Source organism: Sparus aurata, chromosome 23, assembly GCF_900880675.1.
Source record: "Sparus aurata chromosome 23, fSpaAur1.1, whole genome shotgun sequence".
NCBI lineage: Eukaryota > Metazoa > Chordata > Actinopteri > Spariformes > Sparidae > Sparus > Sparus aurata.
The window spans coordinates 7,857,270-7,873,670 of NC_044209.1; the positions used below are offsets into that span (position 1 = coordinate 7,857,270).

The following is a 16,401-nucleotide window of genomic DNA, read 5'->3' on the forward strand; positions in this document are numbered from 1 at the left end:
GGCCGTACAGAGTCAGTTAATGCCTGACAATGAACACTTTTAATTGACAGGTCTGACCTGTACTTTTTGGCATTTCACTCACATGTGTTTCTAATCGACGTCTCAATTCCTAACTGTTCTAATAAATCTGAAACATCTGATAAAACAAAGAGTTTTAGGATCATGAGCCTGCGGGTTTAATGACAGATTCACTGGGCTTCAAATAATAATGTGAGAAGACTGAGCCAGCACAAACAAATACCTCATAAAAAGAGAAGCTTAGATTAGTCCATCAACATCATTATGGAAGCGGCAGAGATTGAGAGAGAGGGGCATGCACTTCACACACAAAACATCAAAACGGACCACACACTCTTTTTGAGAAAGCGGGAGAAACACTTGCCTGGAGCTTGAATGCTTTGGGAGATTCGGGCTGTTTGTTATGGATAAACAAATGTAAGTGTTAAAACCCGAAGCGCAAGCCACAGGATACAGAACACCAGTACACACTTAGCCCGGCATCGGGGACACTCTGGCAGAATGGCACTGGATGACATGAAGCAGGAGTCCAGCTATATTAAAATCTATTAGGTTAGCTGTGGATTAATACACAACTGGTTATCAGCTGAATATGAAAACTAAACTATGCACTTCAGTTTGAACTAGAACATAATAACAATACAATTCACTGATTGAATGGTTTGACATTTTAGGAAACATGCTTATTTGCTTTCTGGTGGAGACACATAAGATGATTGATACCACTCTCATATCTGTAGTTTAGCTTATCTTAGCATGATGTCTAGAAACAGGAAGAACCTCTAAGGCTCACTAATTAACACATTATATTGTGTCTATTCAATCCATGCAAAAAAACAAGTGTAAAAATGAGATTTCGCTGTTCTGTGGAGGTTATCTTCTAGACTATTCTTGGTATTGGTCTTAAGTTAATAGTATGTAAGGAATAAAAAAAATAAATCTTTTTAAGTGTTTAAGTTTATTTCTGAGCTTTATGGGTGTTGGTAAATGTTTTTTTTGTTACTGCTGGACAGAGCCAGTCTCACTATCTGCAGTCTTTTTGCTAAGCTAAGCTGATCAGCTACTGGTCTTATGTCCATCAGACCGATATAAGAGTGGTATCGATCCTCTAAACTGTCCAGTGTTAATTATCTGCTAGAAAATTTTTAAAAAGCATGTTTCCCAAAATATTGAACTATGCCAATGTGGATATTTTAGTTTTTAATCTAATAGGTGACAAGGTGGACCATCGGCAATGAGAGTTCAAATGTGACGTCTTTAAGAGCAGAGCAGAGGAGAGGAGAAGAAAGACTGTAGGCAGTGGGGCTCTCACAGGAATGTTGTGGTCTTTGCGTCCTTTGTGTGAGGAGGCAACGTGGGCCAGGTACTGGATGACCTTCTTCGTGTTCTCGGTCTTGCCAGCGCCTGATTCACCTCTGAAATCATATGGGATATAAAAGCATGGAGATAAACATGGGCAGCTGGATGGAGCAAAAGTGTGAATGATTTAAGAATGTTTGAGAGGAAATAAACCAACTTTATTTTTGTGTTAGTTTCTGCCCTCTCGTATCTCTTCAAACAAATAATAACAACACCCTTTGTTTGCTTTCATGAATTACAGGCCTTTAGTTTCGAGGCATAGCCACACTACAGGAAGTGATGTGTAAGTTGTCCACAGCTTAGCCATGTACAGACAAAACACTGTAAAACCGTAACCGAAAGAACTACAGCTCATCATTATGGTGGTCACAAGTGAATGGATGAATCCAGAGTAAAGAACAGATGAAGAGAGAAGAGGAACGACCATCAGGCTCATCTGTTGTTGTTTTCTAAATCCATCCGTTCGTCGGTCAGTCTGTTTTACTGGAGAACCCTGTGGTTTGGTGGGCCAGTCTCCAAAGTTTCCAGGCTTTTTGGGCCATCTCTAATGATAGCTGTGTACAGGCAGCCCATCCCACAGTCAGGACCCAGAGCCCAGAAAACCAAAGCCAAAACCGAAACCAGGCCAGCAACACTACATCTAGCTACATACCGGTGGCTTTAGTCTAGCTGACTATTAGCTCCAATACACATAGAGAACTGCAGTTTTAGCTGTCGCACTAGAATTCAGTGGGCGAGTCGTCGAATGCAGGATACATAGCATTGCAATATAGGTCATAGAGTTACACATCCCAGTTTGGCTTGATGTCTTCATAGTTTTACAGGAGTAACACATCTCATGGAACTAACCATTCACTGTATTTTCCCACATTTGATGTTAAATGCAACGTAAGTACCTTCCGCCACTAGGGCTCTCTTAATCAAACAAATAAACACGAGTGATGTAGCTTGGCAAAGTTTTGAAGTGGCTCATTGGAATTGTTATCTTCAGTGTTGAACTACCACAAACACAGATGGAAATCCATCTGACGTGACTCACAAAGAAATGGTCGTGGAGGAGGCGATGTTTTAAAACGTGATGTAACATTCAGTCACGTTCGCCTACTTCCTTCCTCACTCTCTCCTGCATCATCCGGTATTTGCCAAGAAGGTACAGCAACAGGCAACCAAATAAAACGAGCCGTTACCTTGAATAAAATCAAGGATTTGTCGGGGTTCTGAATTGGACTTTTGGAAACATTTGTATTTTAAGTCAAGAGCTAAAAGAAAGTACATAACAAAGGTGTAGACATTTTTTCTAACTTGAAAATGTTACATATTATATCTATAAGATGCAGGATTATGGGTTCACTTATGGAAGGACCCCTCAGTTTGAGAACATTATATCTCCTGCCATTGTCTGTTGATGAGTCTCTCATGGTTATCTTACATCTGACAGTATATTCAAATCTTAAGTGTGAGTTCTCAGTGTCATGAAGGGCTCCCTGAACTTATGTTCTTTGTGATACATCATATAGACATGTGTGACCTGGGCGGTGACAGCTGACTGCAGTGACTTCCTTCACCCTCTGAAGACACTTTACACAGGTTAAGTGTGGATCATTCATATAAGTACCATATATGAGTAAAGTACTGTTAATGTTATTCATAACAGATCACAGCTGAACCGCATTACAACACAAGAGCTTCTATAATTCTACGCTATGCTAAATAGGGTTGTGGCATTTTAACTGGATTAAAAGTGGTTGTTGCAAAGTTCATGCAGACTAAATAGAGTCCGACATGTATAAACACAGGTTGTGAGCTGGCCTGCACAACACAGTGAGGTAACCTGTGATTTTTTTAAAATCAGTGTTTTCTCCAGGCTTCATTTTCTTTGGAGGAGGACTTGCATTTGTAGCTGTATTTACACCGAGGTCTGAAAATCCATTCCATCATTCTGCATTATGTTCAGATTGTTTTGGGAAACTAAATGAGAGGGTCTGTTTTTCCACGTACTGTGACGTCTCTACTTCTTTCCTCCATTTTTATGGGCCTATGATAACTTTTGCAGATCCTTTACTGTATGTTGGTGGAAAAGCAAAAATCTTTCTCCATATCTTATTGAATTAATATTATTACACACTTCCATCTGATGTCTACAATACTAAAATCAATACACAGATATCTGGGCTCTGATGAAGCAGCTTCTCATGGTTGGGTGACCTACCTACTTGGGGTAACGAGGGCTGTAATCTCCTAGTCGACTGGTCGAATTATTGGTCGATACGTTCTGGCTTGACCAAAATTCTGATTAAGATTTTTGGCGTGTTAATTACATGCTGCTATGGCAGTGAGTAAACACGCAGCGGGTCCTCTCCATCCCAATGCTGTGTGTCCTGCATATGGCATTGACTTCATCAGGAGGAAAGCACCAAGTGCTAATGGGGTGTTTTCAGACTAGTTTTTGGATTAGATTTTGGATTAGCCCAACCCACTACAGGTAGATCGACTTGAAGCATATCACCTAAAAACGGTAAACTAACTTGTGTGCGTCAGGTTGCTCCGAACGTTTTAAGTATATGAACAATTACTTTTTCTTAAAGTGGACTTGCCTTTTGTGTTTAAGAGTAAAAGTTTTAGGTTAATAGTTTGTGTCTCAGCCACGAAGCTGAGCTCCTGTGTTCAGTCGGCACACAAACACTATCATAGACAAAAATGATAGTGTCTGTGTGCCGACAGACTCGAGTGTGTTAATTAATTAATTAATTAAATTTTAATCAATAAATTTCGGTGCAAAATAATAGGGTCAAAAACGATTTAATCTAAAGCAAACAGACTAATAGTCTTCATGTTTATTTTGGATTAATTAAGCAGAAGGCTACCAAGAGCGCCCCCCCCCCCCCCCACGATTAGTCGATTTTTAGTTGAAATTTCACGGCCTCGGTCGACCAAGGATTTCTTTGGTTGATTACAGCCCTAGGGGTAACACAGCTTATATGTCACCACTGTCACTAACAGGGGGTGTTGTTTTGAGAATTTAGGACGGATTATGCAACCACTCCTGCCTAGTCACTGGCAGCGTAAACTCAAGCCACACTGAAAGAGTGTGGCACTTAATTACTTTCTGCCAAAGAGGATGAAGGCAGGGCACCAAACCACACTCATAACTCCCTTAGTACTGGGTAGAGCTGCTGCACAATCCAGCGTCCGCAAAAAGCTATTTAAAACCAGTCTTTAAATAAAACAGCAGGATGATGGGAGCTGGCCAACTGACTCAGGGGTACAGTTCTTCACAGCGACATAACTAGTACAAGTACAAGTACTTCAGAAGTGGTGATCCATATAAATTACTCTCATTGTATGTGACACAATACAATTGCAATGCTTATTTTCTTCTTCCTTATTGTAAGGTGTATAAAACAAGACATAAAGACCCTGCCTTCATATGAAACAACCCTATAAAGGCGCAGCTATATAATATAATCATCATCTCGACACAGTTTCATTTTTCAGCCAATCAAGCTGCTTTATGAACAGAACCAGCAGAGAAATGACCTCAGGAGAGTGGAGGAAACAGGGAGGATTAATAAGAGAGTGAAGAGTTGCAGCACTTACGTGCAAAGGATTGATTGGTCCTCACGATCTGTTGATAAAAGAAAAGACGAAAAAACACAGTCAGCATCTTTTCGTCGTCTCCCTGGTCTGACCCGTCATTTAAACTACCTTATGTGGTCAAATGCAATGTAATTTAACCAGAGATCACACAGTGTGGTAAAATGAACATAATCGACATCGAATGCTTCAGAAAATAACAGGAAACACTGAAATATTGCTCCATGGACACTAAAGTCACATAAATCCAGTGTGTGTGTGTGTGTGTGTGTGTGTGTGTGTGTGTCAACAGCACATTTTACAGCCAACAGCCCATTCCTCAGCCTCCTTCATGCATACTGCCCTGCAGAGCCATGCTGTGTAACGGCAATAAAGTGACACCCAGACTGGTAACCAAAGCTCTAACACCTTTCATCACAGAGGAATTCAGACCAAGGACCAGATGACAGGATTAGCCATGCTCACTGAAGTGTGTGACCCCTCAACTTTGAAGGCTCTGCGGCGCGCTGAGAAATACTACAAAGATCAGAACCAAGAGGGAACCGACCAGTTATCAGCTAACAGAAACTGTCACCATCAGAGCATTGCCCTAATTTACCATACCCACTTGTGAACGTTCCTCTCATATATAGATGGATGAGCTAAATGTAGCAGGTTTTACTGCACTAACACTATTAATTATCATACACACATTTCATTTCATGGTATTGTGCTGAAACTACCTGCTTTATTATTTTCATCATCAACACATATTCTGAAACCAGCCACAACTACAAGCATGCAAAACTGTTGACTAAACCCACTCCTTCCATATATCAAGAGTCGTCTGATAAATACCACATGTAGCATAGTGGCTGTTCACTGTGAAACCTACAGGCGTGACTACAAATCCCAAAACTGCCTCCTAGTGTACTGTGTGAAAAATGAACCCTGACCTCGCAGCAACCTTTAGTGGATAGACGACATAGCTGAAATGACCTTGCCTCGTGGGTCGAAAACACAGGCCAGAGGCTAAAACATCTTAGGTGAGCAAACGGTTGTGTGTCCGAAACAGGCTCGTTGAGCTGAGATTAAGGTCTTTTGGGTTCCACATAAGACTTGATTGAGGAACAGAGACAACAGAAGGTTGATTATGATCTTAAAGCAATACGTCGTTTGCCAGTCACACTGTGAGTCCTCCCGCTGCCCCTCAATTGATGCAGGAAGTAAGGAGATTTTTCATTTCCTGAGAGAGACAAATTTGGGAACAACTTCAAATTCCTAAACTTAATAAAAGTGAAAGGAATGGGGCCAAGCGTAAACACTCCCATCTCACACAACTTTGAGATGCATTGCTAAAGGAATAGTTCAAAATTCTCTGACGCTGTTCTCTTTAGCCAGTGCAGCTAAAGACCATGATTAGTCAGATCCTCTAATGGGTAATATTAGCCACCCACTTTGGGGTTAATTGCCTCCTATAACCCATTCACCCACAGTTTGTTGTGTGTCAGTTTTCACAGCCAGTTAAGACAGTCTTTAAGGTGTTATCTTTCACCAAAATATGAACTTTTGTTCTTGCACTAAAACGTAAACCTCCCTCAGGTGACAAATGAGTTTGGCTGCGTGTGCGTCTGTGTGTGTTTGCACCTGGAAACGTGACGTCATTGAAAGTGGCGCTCTTTTCTCTTTCCAGCGAGAGTCTGCTTTCTCTCGTCCAAAAAATCATGAACGTGCCAGCAAATGTATGCACACTTGTGTTGGACGTTACTGTGACGGTGGGAATGATGAATGAGCTGCTCACTTTAAGCGGTCCACTCTCCCTCGATGATGAGGCAGCCTTCGAGACACGGGTCAAAGTTTGATTACTCTTCCTGTGCGTGTTTCACAGCCACATCTACATAAACCTGACGCTAATCACATGCACCTTATGTTGATTTTCACAAGACATCACATCTCCAGCCTCACTGAGCTGAGGCATGCAACACTGTGTAAGCTATCGTGACTATGAAAACCAAATACACACTCACTGAACAGCTTTGCGTGATTAAAGGGAGAACCAGTTTGCAAGTGTGACCTCACGTCTATGAAATTAGCACTTGCTTGCAATCTTTTGTATCTACAGATACAAAAAAAAAACCTACGTCACTCTGGTCCGACAATTGCCCACAACTGCGCAAATGCCCATACAGTTACCTCAAGTGTTGTTCTGGTGCCTTAATAAACACCATGTTACAGATAAGCGTTCCCTCTGGTGTACAAGAACAGTGTTTTTTCCCTCTGGCAGCAGCAGTCATTTGTTTGGAATTGTAGCAGCATGAGCACTAACAGATACCATGGCTGTACGGACAAAAACTGAGCAACAAAAGAAAAGAAAATTCAGAAAAATGTGTCATATCTTTTTAAGACATTTCTATGTGTGCCTGTGTATCATTACAAAAAAAATCTCTGGTCAGTGTGGGAGATGAGATGACCTCGGCTGACCCTCACTGACTGATCTGATCACTGATGAAAAAAACAGATGGATCTATGAAAGAGTGGTTGGGATGTCTGGGAGTGTATGTGGATATATAACACGTACAGAGCCTCAATCCTTATCCCATTCAAAGGACTCTCACCAAAGTTCGATCAAGAAAATAAAGGGTCAGCAAACACACACACTCCTTTGAACATATATCAGAGCCACACTCACTTCATTTGCTGCCCATCAGACATCTATTATTTACCCAGCTTGCTTCTGATTCCTTTTTCATACCTTTCATTGACCTCATATTCCTCTGTGGACATCCATTACCTCCCCCCTGAGCTCTCTGCACAACAGGCACTCACAGCTTTAATCTACCACCTACTTTATGACTTTATTGTTCTGTAAAGTCAGACAACATAAAGTCGATACTGACTCCACTCACCAGAACCAGTGGCAAGTTTTGTAAAAGCATTCTCTTCCATCAAACACATACTTACTTATCAAGTAGAGCGCACAGTTTCTTGAATAATGTAATTGTTCTGAGTCGTGAACTTTGATAGCCTGGTAATTATAAAGATGTGTTCTTTGTTTAGACTAGAATTTTTTAACTTTTACATCATTTAGGGATCTTTTTCCGAAAATCCCCTTTGAACTGTCTAACTTGGCCTGTGCTGTTTGAGTGGGTGTGTGCGTGCATCCATCTGGTCCGTGCTCCCACCTTGGCAGCTGCTGCTTCCTCGATCACCGCGGCAACTAACTGCTGGGTCATATTTACCCAGGATGCCATGCTGGCTTGGCGTAGGTGGACCAATCAAACTGCATGTGCTCTTCCCTTCCAGTAGCTCATTACTGCCTCACTAAATCTTTACCCCCTTTGTGTTTCCTCTTTCCCTCTGTTGCTCTCATTTCCCCTTTTCCCCCCATGAATGGTGTAAAGCCAGATTACTCAGACCACTAAAGAGTACTGACGACAAAATCACTTTTCCACATCAACAGATGTTTTCAATTTGAACACCTCGTCAGAAGTTTTAGCTGCTCTGTTATTTCCACCACAACAACTCACAGCCAGTCATTTAGGCAATGTTGATGGGACATGGAAATTAAGTTGGCCCATTCATTCATCAACTTTTAGGTTAGACCACAGTTCAGTCTCTGTTTGGATACGAGCTAAATGTGAATCTAAATGACAGCACAGGAAAAGGCAGCTTTCAGGCCAATCAGTACTGGAGCAGTGTCACAGCGCGGTTCACTGAAGGGTGAAATGCTTCACCTCTACTCCATGTTCGAGATTGAGAGCAGGCAGTTCTACTAAAACAACACCTTCAACTGATGTAGCAGCAAGTTCCAGCTCCACGGTGACACCAATTTCCTGAAGTTGATGTAAATTTCACCTATCGTTTCAATCAATTTAAACAACTGCGCGGTGTCTGTCTCGTGTGTACAAAAACTGACACACATGATCTCACTTCGGACTCCCATGCTAGGTAGGAGACGGGCCTGTCTTGCACAGCAGGGTTCCCTTTGCTGCTAATAATTTATCCCCCACGAGGATTAAACAAACCCTCATTCCTCACATTCCAGAGCGTCCCCCGCTCTCCCTCCGTCTCAACAAAAGCCCCAATCGTTATCATAACCCCTTATTACCGACCTCATTCAACCTTACGCAGCCTCGGTACGTCTGTAACTCTGTTAATTGTTCTGTTTTCATACCCATAAACGTAATCTACTGTAAACTGTTCCCCCCTTCCTTATATGGAGCTCCTTGTTCTTAGTAAATAAAACACAAGAGAGGCCAAGAGATTAGGACAATATACTGGAAGGTGGGGAAACATGTTGAATAATCTATAGCCCCTTTAACACAGCCTGTACAAGGTGGATGTGTTCCACTGTTATTCCACCTCACTGCCCTGTGTTAAAGGTACGAAGACCCCGCCTCAGCAGCGGAGGTAGTAACAATGCCGAATCCATTCATAAAAGAATGAGCTAGCAAACTGGCACGATTAAAAAAGGGGTGTTGTCTTTTGACGATGTTGTGCGACCCACAAACAGGAGATTTAAAAAAGAGGCGAGCAGTAGTTAGCAGCGAACTCAAAGAGGAACAGCCACCGAATAGGGTCTTCTGAGCAGAGGATGAGATCAACTATCACCAAAAAAACAAATAAACACATAAATGTCAGTAATTGCCAAGCAATGCTATTGTTAAGAAAGTGCTGCCCATCACGTATTTAAAATGTAAAACTAATAAATGACGCTGTTGTGTTAGATGTCACGCCTCTGGTGCTTGTGGAATGATGACATGCTATCCAAAATCGCAAAATGGGCCAGCATTACACACTACTGTTTTGTTCATTGGAAAAAATGTGTGGTGGTCCTGTATCGCTACGGTATGCCTTTGAAACTTATATTTCATATTTCTTATATTGTTTTGTCGGTCTGTTTTTAATGAGCAAGCGTATGAGTGCGGAACAAAATTTCTCATCCCATTTCCAGACTGAAAAGTTTGGAGGACTCCTGACCATGGTCATGACCACCTAAAACATTCTCCACACACAACGCTCAAACCAGACCTTGGTGTCCACGCACATTCTTAGCACGAGGATCATAATTATGTCCATTTGTTGTCAATGGTCCTCAGCGATGTGGCTACAGTTCAATGCAGTTTGAGAAAAGAAGTTGAACCCACAAATTGCCCTCCAAATTGTTGCAAACTGCTTTAATTCTAGCTCTGCGCATGTGATTCAGTTAGCTGTCAAACAATCCATGATTGAATTCACGTATTCTCATTAATCCTGTGAAAACACTGGCAGAGTTAACTTACAGTTAGAAATGATACCAGTTTTTTTTGCCAATTAAAGGAGCAATATCACAACCTACTGATTAGGAACAAGCAGAAAAAAAAAAAAGGGAGTTGGCTTGAAAATGTGATTTTCAACCTTTTGAGGGTCTTTGCAAACTGGATGTAACACATTTTTTCCACACTACAGCGTGAGCTCTCACAATTTGCTTCATAAAAGGAGTCGTAAAATGCAACTGCACACAGTGAAACTTCTAGTGCCATGGGAACCACTTCACACACATAAGAAATCCTGAGTGATTGCCAGCGAGTTGCTCTCTCATAAACTGCTTTTAAATGTGGTGAGATCTGCACACAAACACACACAGTCGTGCACACACAGCTCCCTCGTCCCAGTAGAATATGGTGATTGTATTAGTGCAGAAGTAATATAAAAATGGCAGCCTGCTTACTCATAAAGGCCTAAAGCAAAGACAGAACACAGTCCAGAGCTTCTTAAAACCATAGGAACAAAGCCTTAAGTGTGTGTGTGTGTGTGTGTGTGTGTGTGTGTGTGTGTGTGTATCAGTGAGACAGAGCTCATTCACATTCCCAGACAGTGGAAGTAGCAAACTGATCTGGGAAGTGTTCTGGTCTGTGGGTACCTGCAGTGTTTAACTGTCACTTCCAAGCTTCCGGACGATAATGATAACACACAAATTAAACACAGTTAAGTAGAGAGCTGAATATGAGCTATAGGCTACATCCTCCAACTGAAGTTTTGATGAGATAAACAGACTTCGAAGCAATATAAATCCTCAAAAAGTGATTAAGGTTATACTAATAGTCATGTCCTCTACTGTGTGGAATAGAGCAAAGGAGAAACCTGGCTACAAGCAGACAGTAGATTACCCTGAACAATCACAGGATACTTTTAATTTGCACATATAGTACTTGGTGTCTATGAATGACCAATTTACAAACTTGGAGGAAATCTTTAGCATAAAGCAATTACAACAAGTCTCAATATGAACCGGCTATGCCCTCTGCTCTACCAGGCCCTCCCCACACAACACTTAGTAAACACTTTTGTTTTGTTTTATGCTGAGATGCAAAAAATGACGCTTACACTTCCAATAACACACCTCAATAGCATCTTTGATAAAGCCACCCTGCTTACTCAACTTCCGCATCTTTTACCACCACAGTGAGTGTTTTATATGTAAGGCTAAAAGATGACAAATAAAAGAGTTGTAAAATCTCTCATCACAGCAGTCACACGATTCTCTAATGAGTACAAAAATGACATCTGTAGCAACTTGTTCCAAAGTCAGCAGTTTAACAATTCATGGTATCAGCTGTGGAAAACAAACTAACATTTTGGCTCACAGATCAAACTTTTTTGAGTCGCTACAAAGTACTTCTCTGTACATACAGTACACGGTTGTAACCACTGAGTGACTTAACAGCTCAACTGCTGCTTTATTCACTGTAATGCTGTTGAACCAGCTGCCAGTGAGGCATTCATAGGCATTCATGAGCCTACGAACAGAAGGGCAGACAGTCCCCCTGAGCTGACTGGCCATTTGCGTGTACCAATCTGTGTGTGTGTGTGTGTGTTGGAATTCTGATGCCCATAGTTTCCCTCCCTACAAGCACTGGGGCCTCTTGGGTGTGGAACAGGCGTTGTTTTCAGCAAGCTGGTGGTGCAACAGAGGTGATATCAAGGGGCAAGTTAGTTGGGGTATGTCTGTTTTTATGGTTATTACCTTGTGTGTTTCCTCATCAGCCACAAATAAAACAGCCCCCTCTGTGCAAATCAGTCAGAGAGGTCAGTCATACAGGGGAGCTGCGTCGTTTTTACGCCATCAGCAAACAAACAAACGGGTGGAGATCGTACTTGATCCCACTGCCAGTCACAGGATGTTCCCCTGTGCATCTGGCACAAGCGAATACTTCCCAGGCTGGTGAGAAGAGGCGAAAAGGGTGTGGTCAGAAGGGGCCAGATAGGAGAATGATCAAGGGAAAATGGTGATAGCGGAAGGAAAGATCACAATGGCAAATGGGAGTCAGAAAAAGCTATAAATACCATTGTGTCGCCTGCTGCCATACTTGCAGATGAAATCCTAAGTGTGCTTCAGTACTTCTGATTCAGTTCCCGGATAGTGATTATAGTTGGCAGCTGAGATCACAGACAGAAATAGATTGTCATCGTGGGTTAGTGAATGTCGCCACCCTTGCGGAAATGACAGCAGCGTGTGAGGGAGCACCTGAGTGAGTGTGTGAGGGTCGACAGACATTAAACACACACACATGCAGGCGGAGAGGAAGCTGTTATCATCATTTACACCTTGAGTTCTCTCACTTGAAGCATGTTAAGCTGTTTAATGCGGGTCAACACTCCTCAGCTTTGGTTTAAAAGTGTGAACCTGCATTTTGATAACAACTAAAGGATTACAGTGAGGTGGGAGATAAGTGCTTAGATACAGACTACAGTGGTGATGTATGGCTTATTAATGCTTAACAACAACAGTATTGGACACGATTATTAGTAGCAACATTCATTTAATGTAACCCATTAGATACTCTGCCTTAATAGCCATTAAAAAAAATATCAAAATATTTTGTTGTAAAAAGAGAAAAAAACTGCAGAAACACAATTATCTCATAGCAAACACTGCATCACCTGATCCTAATAAAACACTTGAGCACTCCCTCTTCACTCTGTTTGAAGCCAAGAAAAACTGACTCAACTCAAAAATCTTGTCCGTGCCATCACTGGCTTTGAATCTTCATGAAAATTAAGTCCATACACACATACTGATGCACTTGCACACAGATATATTAATTTGGTATACAGTGAGGGCTCCATGGGTTAGCAGTGTCTCTCTGTCTTCATTAGATGTTCGGCTTTGGGGCCACTTCAAAGGAAAAGCTTGGGGGATTATACAAACTTTTGATACAATAATTCACTTTTTGAGTCAGAGGAGAAAATCAATATCTTTCATTTCTGTCTGTTGAATATATGGACAGATCATGACAGTGGGGGCTTTAAGGGGGGTTATGTGCTGGACTATTTTTTGGCTGGTTGCAGAAACTTTCCTGGAGCCTCAGTTGGTTGCATGGCAACTGTTCCCAGCCGAGAAACAGAAACACCTCGTAAAATTGTGAATTTTTTCATCAGGCTGGAGGTTATGGACAATTCCTACAAACAATAGATACCGTGCTAATTACTGAACACTAGAAGTGCTGGTAGTCTTTGTGCTAACTGGCTGCTGGCTGCAGATCTATACGTGAGCTGATATGTTACACACATGTTGTACACGACACAAGTATTATCTTTGTCCCCCCCCCCCCAAGAAAACATTCCTTCAATTGTATGTAGACAAAAAAAAACCTATAAGGTTAAATATGTTCTGTTTCAAGTACTTCATGATTAAATTGTGAGTTGATGATGGCTAACTATGGTAAGAGAAATGGAATGTAATAGATTAAACAGTATATTTAAGAGAAGTGTTGAACACATATGGCTGTTAGAGTCTCTTGCTTGTTACACTCCGCTCCTCAGCCACATGTCCTGTGGGCTTGTGTTTGGCTCGTAAGGCTTGCGTTATACTGTCTGAGCTGAGCTCCACAGAGAGCATTCAGACAGGCTTTTGGAGTCTTTCCCTTTTCAAGTCCCACAAAGCACATTTTTCAAATGTTTCTGATGCAGGGGTGAAATGAAAAAATCTTGCTAGGGGAAAAGCGGGGTATCGAGATAGATAGAGCGATACTATCGAGAAAGAGAGAGATAGAGGGTTGTAGTGGACCAGGTCCCACGTGTTTTTCATGGAGAGGTGCTGGACTGGTGTGGTAAACATTCTTGGAATAATAAGAGGAGTCTTTGAAATCCAATATGTCTATTCCCCTGCAATAACCATACTGCAATGGAACTGGTATCCATGGCTCAAATTCCCAGTCGGGAGTCGGTGAGTGGGACTGTAACATCTGGTGAGGGGGGGAGTGAGACAGTTTCAGGCAGTTTGAGAGGCTGTACTACCTGTAGCTTATGCTTGCTGTAGAGGAATAGCAGCATGCATAAGTGACCGTGTAGTACATGGGGAAGAGTGACACATGGCAACAGTGAGGCGTACTGTGCCTTTTGGTTCACTGAGCACAGCGGTCATGGTGCCAGACAAAGTACCAACAGCTTCAAAATAGCAAACACAGAAACACAGAGACATACTTATGTTGTCATTTCCCACAATAGTGACAGGATGCTGGCTCAGTCCTCTGCTTTTAACATACTCTGTCACGATTCAGACTGTTGTTGGTTAGCCTGGCTATGCAAATTCTAATTACATCCCAGTCATAAACTCATAACCAAGAACTACTCCAAATCAACACAATGTTATGCTCATTATCTAACATTATCTCATTATCAAAGTTACATGACAGAAAAACATTCTGAACAGAGTGATTCTGAATTTCATTTTGTTTACAGCTGAACAATATGCAATAAAAATAATACTGCAGTGATGTTACTGATGTGATTTTTGCTGGGGTCCTTATCAAACAATTATATTCTATCATGTCTGGAAAATATAATTTGCAGGCACAGTACAATCATACAGTACAATCCTATTTATACTTGATGTATCTTGTGTTGATGCTTTTACAATGCCACTACTTTCTCTGTGGGCTATGTTAATCTTATTTCCTCACAGCTCTTCTTTTCCAGCCGATGGTCCAAATGAAAATTCTGTATTTTGTCACAAATCGATGGCCCAAAACTGCAGGAAGACCTCTACCTTTTGGCAGAGTTTAGGTGTTATTGTAAAAATGCAATGAAAGCACTACACGAGGAGAGAGTAGCAGAACTCCACTCTGTTTTTCTACTTTGTCATCACATCTGTTTGGAAACAACTCCTATGAAGCATCATGGAAAGCTCCCAGCTCGCCTGCTGCTGTCACACCTCATCATGTCCATCTATTGTCCACGTCTTACACTGTCAACATGGATTACCTGTTAAGTGTCCCATGGAAATATAACACACATTATCTCTACTGCTGCTCGAAGGCCAACACTACATTTTACACACTTCTCTTGGCGGGAGTTAACCACTAAGACAGTGGATATCTTGAGTAGCACTTTGCACTACAAGTCTTACACATAAGCAGTTTTGTTTACGCACAACAGCACGCTTTCCAAGAGTGTAAAATTAGCCTTGTGCTGTTGGGTGTTGCCTTAAGGCCAATGAAAGGGGAGAGAAAGCAGTTGCGGCAGATATGGCAGAGAGTATTTTGGCAAGGTAATCGATTGCAGATGGCAGCCGTCGGGTGGCTTGTTTGGCCCACAGTGGTTCTTTGTGATGGCTAGGCCTGCCATAATCCAGCAGGACAAGGCTGTTTTCGTGTGCTGTGTGTTTATGCTGGCACCACTAATATCGCAGTTCTAAGCTCTGTAGCCCCACAGGAATCCAGACACACAAGGGGGAGCAGGGGTCCAGCCACACAGGGGCAACTGTATCAGTGTGGCGTGCACAACTGAATCTAATGGAGTCAGAGAGAGAATATAAAATAAACTAAATCAAAAAGGGATCAAATGTTACAAGAGTGTTATGTTTGTATCCATTATTCAAGTGAAAAAGGGCTGCAATTTAACTTGTTTCAATTGTTGAATAACTATTGTTAATTTCTAGATTCAATGAGTTAGTTGTTTGGTCCGTCTAATGACAGAAAAAATTAGAGAAATGTTTATCAGTGTTTTCTAAAGTCCAAAATGTAATCCTCAAATCTCTTGTTTCGGACACAACCCAGAGATACTCAGTTTACTGTCAGAACAGAGTAAAGAAACCAGAAAATATTAATATCGAAGGAGCTGGAATCATAGAATGTTGACTTAATTTCTTAAAAGTTACTCAAACTGATCATAAAAGTATTGTAGTTGCTGATTAATTTATGATTTGACAAGTAATCAATTGATGAATTGGGGCAGCTCTAAAACAGAATGGGTCACACAACTAGGCAGCAGGGCCGGGAAGAGGTGAAACAACGTTAAATTGCCTCAAAAAAGTTTTTGGAGAGGTGACTGAGTTTTGTGAATGCGTTAATAAATGTGTGTCATCAGTTGCTCATTCAACACAGTGACACCCAGCACCAGTGAGCCAGCTGCTTCTCTCCCTGGCCTGCAGTGGGTGTCAGAGAGAGGGCAGTCCCAGCATCAGTCAGG

General features: G+C 41.7%; 1 protein-coding gene across 5 annotated transcripts in view; it reads right to left on the reverse strand.

Annotated features, from left to right (window-relative positions):
- The window catches only part of LOC115575237 (myosin-10-like), a 53,269-nt gene that overhangs the window by 22,130 nt on the left and 14,738 nt on the right, over nt 1-16,401 (reverse strand). For 3 of the 5 annotated variants that reach the window (XM_030407104.1, XM_030407107.1, XM_030407105.1), the window contains exons 4-6: nt 4,975-5,002; nt 1,331-1,433; nt 383-412 (exon numbers count right to left, since the gene is read on the reverse strand). In XM_030407104.1, coding sequence (XP_030262964.1) covers nt 383-412; nt 1,331-1,433; nt 4,975-5,002 — 161 coding nt within the window. The remainder of the gene's footprint in view (nt 1-382; nt 413-1,330; nt 1,434-4,974; nt 5,003-16,401) is intronic. The other 2 variants (XM_030407106.1, XM_030407108.1) reach the window with 1 other exon arrangement.